Genomic DNA, 5,464 nt, shown 5'->3' on the forward strand with positions numbered 1-5,464 from the left:
AATATTGTATAGAAGAAGTAGCCGTATATATGTTAATCTATAGTTGTGTAGGGAATAATTTAATGGGCCCTGTCAAAGACTCATATTCTCAGAGTAGGGTGAGAAATAATCATATTATGCTGTCACTGGAATCCACACGTGACACCACTTTACAAGCATCACTGTTACAACTATGCAAGCATAACAACAAGTATCCCTATCCCTCCTCCTCCATCATGACAATTCTTTGTTTCTGCATTGCCTCATTCATCCATTCTTAACTTCTTAGCTACCTGCCCACTCTTTCCCTGTTTAGAACACCCCTCGCTCACTTTTCACACTGTCTATTGCTTTACCTGAGCCACTCTGTCCATATCCCAAATAAAACCGACATACCCATTTAAAGATTTCTTCATTGCTTGGAGTTGGGTCAATCTATTTGATTCAATGCCCATCACTAGTTCTTCAACTGCGAGACCCAAGTTAGAGATTCTAGTGACTCCTCAATGACCCAAATGGTCTATGGGACCCCAATAAGTAGTGAGAAACTGGTGAGTCTCTGCTGTTACTTTTTTCCTCCAAGGTCCATCCTCATATTGGAAAAAGATTAAATCAATTTGGTCTAATCTCGCCATCCAGGCAATTAAAGCAAAGCAGAATGTGCGGCTGGATCTCTCCAATTCTTAAATTATGAAATAAACATATTCTCTCTTCCTGAAAGTTGAGGAGAAAGCTTTCAATTTTCAATTTAAAGTCATGTGGATAGGCATAGGTAGGGACAATCAGGAGGAGAAAATGAATAGAAAAACATTGAATTATAACAATAAGCAAAACCAGTATGGAAGCATTGGAGCAACTCATCCATTCTCATGGCAGCCATCAACAGTTGCAGGACCATCATCATCATTTAGCGGCAGAGGAAATTGTAGCATGGATCCATTTCTGGGTCAATCTAATTTCTCAGCCAACCTTCAAACAGACCCAATTTCTATGATGAGCATGCGAAGTCATGAGAATAGTGGCCGTAATCCCTTCTTCTTTCATCAGTTGCAGCAGCCACCAGAGTCACCTCCTCTGAGAGAGGCTCTGCCATTGCTTCCTTGCATCAGCCCTCCAAGAGGAGAAGAGGAGGAGGAGGAGGAAGAGGAGGAGAAATTGAGATCAGATCCGGAGGAATTGAGTGAGAATGTCACAGTGGCGTTGCACATAGGGCCTCCCAACACTTCACCTAAATTGAAGAGCACCCTGATTGCTGATGCAGAGGAAGATTGCAGATCCAGATCATCATCACTTTCAGAAGGCGGCGCCCCTGACTACTGGATTCCCACAGCATCACAGATTATGCTCGGACCCACTCAGTTCTCCTGCCCCGTCTGTACCAAGACCTTCAACCGCTATAACAACATGCAGGTATGAAAACATTCCTTCTTTAGAAGCCAATCCTCATCCCACTACTGTCTCTTACCCATGATATATTCGTCTATGTCACATGTAGACTGAACAATTTCGCTAGGGTTTCAAACTTCACTACATTGAATAACAGTGCCAAACTTGGGATTTTCTCAATAGGAACCTGAGATAATGATGGACTACAAAACAACCAATTCTCTTTGGATCCATTCCACAAGTTTTCTGTCTTCAACAACCATTCACTACCATTGGTTTTTGCACAGATCTCATTAGATTTTCAAGAGAAACATGTAGACCTTTTGAAGTGTCTTAGAAATTGTTGTCTAAGATGCAGAAGCTGGCTTCCAATGAATTTGATAATGTCATTTCTCTTGATGTGAATAGTATACGTTCAAAAGTAAATTAACCGGGCGATTTCAAATTCGGATTCTTTACAGTTAGAGGCTTCAACCCATTAGGGAAAAGGCCACAACAAAGGAGTATCTGTGATTGAGAGAAGACCCTTTTACATCTCGTGTAATTATACTCTTCTTTGTGAGTTTTGATATCGGAGCTCAACTTCAATTGGGTGCAGTCTAAAACCACTACAGAAAAAGAAATCCTCCCTTTTCTGGAAAATTTTCCAAACTATGCTTTAAAAGAAATGCAAATGAAACACAAAGCAATTCCTCAGCACACCTCTCATTTCGATATACGCTAGTAAAACTCATCAGGATATCCAACTTCATCAAACAGTATTCTTTTACTCAAAGGTTGAAACTTTAATTCTGTACAACTGCATTCTATGGATCTGGGTTACCTCCTCTTCACAAAGTCTTAATTGCTCAGTTTATACTGAAGTTAGATAGGCCTTCTGAATGCTTGTTGAGTCCAGGAGGCTGGAGCTGGGGAATTCTTATATTCATATTAAAATATACTAGAAATCAACTGCATATGAGGTTGACCAGATAAAACAGAAAACAAGACAAACATGTAATATCATGGATCGTAGAAATTTAGTTTGAAAGATTGAATAACTTTCTCAGAATCTGTTTGAGGTGGCTAATTCACAGAATTGTAATCAATAAAAGTTCAGTTAGGTTTAAAAGATGGAACTATAATTTTCTCAGATTCTTGATCATGGTGGTTAATCAGATAATTATAAGCAAAAAGGTTTATATTCTTGGAAGAGATCTTCAGTGAAGTTTCGTGTCAAAGAAGCAATTTTGGGTCCAAAAATTGGGTCTTTATGCAATAGTTTCTCCATCTCTTTGCATATTGGGAACATATTTCTAGTTTTGATGCATGAAATTGTGGTTTATCACGAGTGCAAGGCCTGATTTTGAATCTGATTTGTGCTCATCATTGAAACTATGATTAATGAGTGAAGGTCTAATTTTGAATCTTTTGAATGTGATTTGTGGGGATTATACATGTATATTTGCAGATGCACATGTGGGGGCACGGATCGCAGTACAGGAAAGGCCCTGAATCGCTGAGGGGCACACAGCCCGCTGCAATGCTGAAGCTGCCGTGTTACTGCTGTGCGGAGGGATGCAGAAACAACATTCAGCATCCGCGGGCGAAGGCATTGAAGGACTTCCGCACACTGCAGACGCACTACAAGAGGAAGCACGGCAGCAAGCCTTTCATGTGCTCCAAATGTAGCAAGGCATTCGCCGTGAGAGGGGACTGGAGAACCCATGAGAAGAATTGCGGGAAGCTCTGGTATTGCAGCTGCGGATCAGATTTCAAACACAAGCGCTCCTTGAAAGATCACATCAGGGCCTTCGGAGCTGGCCATGTTCCTGTGATACCAGACAATTCTAACTTAGAAGACGAGGAGGATGATTTGGATTTGGGGTCTGAAGATGAAGAAGTCATCTCTCTTGGATTCCATTGACATACTTTGAGTCATTTCTTCATGACTTTGCCCCAAGGTTTTCTTTTTCATCACCGTATCCTTTTTTGTGAACTCTTTAGAGACTATCAGCATATCTTTAACTATTCTAAGGCTAAGCTTAGTTTTACACCAGCCCCATTGATTGGCCCTGGTCATTTGTGGATAGTATTACATTTTCTACTTGATCTCAAGTGATCTTCATGGTCGAGATCTCTCCCACTTAAGGTTGGCGGAGTGGCCAAATGCCTCAAGATAAAACGAATAGTTGTTTACAGTGCTAATTTGCTTTCCCTTATAAGGTAATTTTATTTCATGTTTGGCGACTGCATCTTTCGGTGCAAGACTGTAAAGAGAATTTTCTTTATTTCAGGGGAAGATGCATGGTAGCAGTACATATTAGCTTGGTTCTCCTGTTAAAAGAACTGGTTAGTAGTTTCATTCCACTCACTTACTCACATTAGTGTGGATCTCATGAAACCTGATTGAATTCTCTCAATCTTGATCAAATAACTTCTTTTTTAAACACATTGTGCTTCAAAGTTCATATATACCTCTACGTGCAATGATATGCAGAAAGAAGGCAATGGAGCTGCTTCAAATTTTAATCTTGTTGCCGGCCAAGACATCTTGCCTTGTCTGTAAGAAATCAGACTATAAATTTAATGTTATATCTACGTATGTTTTCCAAGCTGCTGTTTTTTCTGTGGGTTATCTGTTCCAATATACTTGCTACAGTAATCTCAGTTACACAGTACGTAGTATGTACATCAAAACTTTATGCAATACAAAACAAATGATCAGGGCAATTTTAGCGAAGCATAGTTCAAAACAATACTGATCTTTTTCATCCAAAAATAAATAGACTTCGTAGGAAGCTTATGTGAAGAGCTCTGTCAAATTATATACACAGTGAAATCATCGAGTACAAGCATTTTGTTGGGGTTGATTTGGGTATTGCCTATGATAAAGATATCAAATTTCGCGCTGATGTTGAAACATTCAGAACTTTGGAGAATTTCGAGGAAACATACGAAAAAATGAGTCAAAAGGAATTTTGCATCCCAAGATTGCAATGATTGCTTATTGTTGTCATTATTATTATTTTTTCATTGGTCTCTGGTTTTACTGCTTGCACTTCTGGGTACGTGGTTTTCTCTGTTATTAAATCCAGGTGGAAATTATAATTTAATATTTGAGAAGTGGCTATACTGACCCCAGAAACATTGAATCAGCATTTATAAAATAATTGTAATAGTACAATTTATTTTGATCTTATAGATAAGGTCAAACTTGAAGATCCATCATCAGAAAATGAAAAATATAGAAGTGAAGAATTAAAATTATTAATATATTATCATTTGGAATATATTTTCTTACTGTTTATATAGAATGCTGGGGGTTTGAAGTTTCAACAAATTTGAAGATCCATTATCATAGGTGTTTGAAGTTTTGAAGAAGAATATAGATGAGATCAAATTTGAAGATGCATTATCCTATAGAATGTTGGTCTTTGAAGTTTGTGTGAAGTTTTAAACAAAAATATTTGATAAGATCAAATTTGAAGACCCATTATCATAAAAAGAAGAAAGCAATAAAGAGAAAGAAGTAATTTTTTTTTTAAAAAGATATAATTTTGACCTATGTTATTGTTTAGAATCTGTTTTCTTGTTGTTCAGATGAATGATGTTTATTTGAGATTTTGAAGAGTAGTGAGAGGGATTGGGTGGTGGTGTAATGAGAGAGTGGAGGAGTTGTTGGGAGGAGGGGACAAAGAGAATCTAATAATGTGGAGTGCAGCAGAGAGGACTATCTGCATCTCCGAACATAGCGGCGCTTAACTCGACTTTTGACCACCTGGATTTCCCAAACTACGGTACTCCCTCAGAAAAATCCAAGAGCCCAGAAACGTTTCACATTTTTAGTTTCTATTAATTGCAATCCTCCATTTTGTCTTTGCCTGGTTGTTCTCTGATCCTCTCCCGCACGAAATCATGGAGTCATTTTTGTCTGGATTCTTCGTTTAATGTTAGAGGCAGTGGCACTGGTTAGAATTTAAATGACCATAACGCCTGACTGTATCATAGGTTAAGACGATTTTCTGAACCAGTAGTATAACGTTTCCATTTTGCCCTTTTAGTACAATGACCTCACTTGTAACCGCTGTTTCAATTTTTGACACGGATGAATCTACAA

The 5,464-nt window shown here is 38.4% G+C and overlaps 1 protein-coding gene across 2 annotated transcripts; it reads left to right on the plus strand.

Annotated features, from left to right (window-relative positions):
* Positions 1–588: 588 nt before the first annotated feature.
* LOC149573231 (zinc finger protein WIP5-like) lies at positions 589–4,087 on the plus strand. Of its 2 annotated transcripts, XR_016360048.1 has the most exons (4): positions 589–1,389; positions 2,816–3,308; positions 3,642–3,696; positions 3,845–4,087. XR_016360048.1 is itself a non-coding variant. In XM_089814415.1 (3 exons), the coding sequence occupies exons 1-2, from the start codon at positions 736–738 to the stop codon at positions 3,269–3,271; spliced, it is 1,110 nt and encodes a 369-aa protein (XP_089670541.1). In that variant the 5' UTR covers positions 589–735; the 3' UTR covers positions 3,272–3,308; positions 3,642–4,087. The 2 variants fall into 2 exon arrangements, 1 of the variants encoding a protein (XP_089670541.1); XM_089814415.1 differs by having other exon boundaries at positions 3,642–4,087.
* Positions 4,088–5,464: the final 1,377 nt, after the last annotated feature.

Source organism: Cupressus sempervirens, chromosome 2 (assembly GCF_028749045.1).
Source record: "Cupressus sempervirens isolate cs-2001-9-10 chromosome 2, ASM2874904v1, whole genome shotgun sequence".
Taxonomy (NCBI): Eukaryota; Viridiplantae; Streptophyta; class Pinopsida; order Cupressales; family Cupressaceae; genus Cupressus; species Cupressus sempervirens.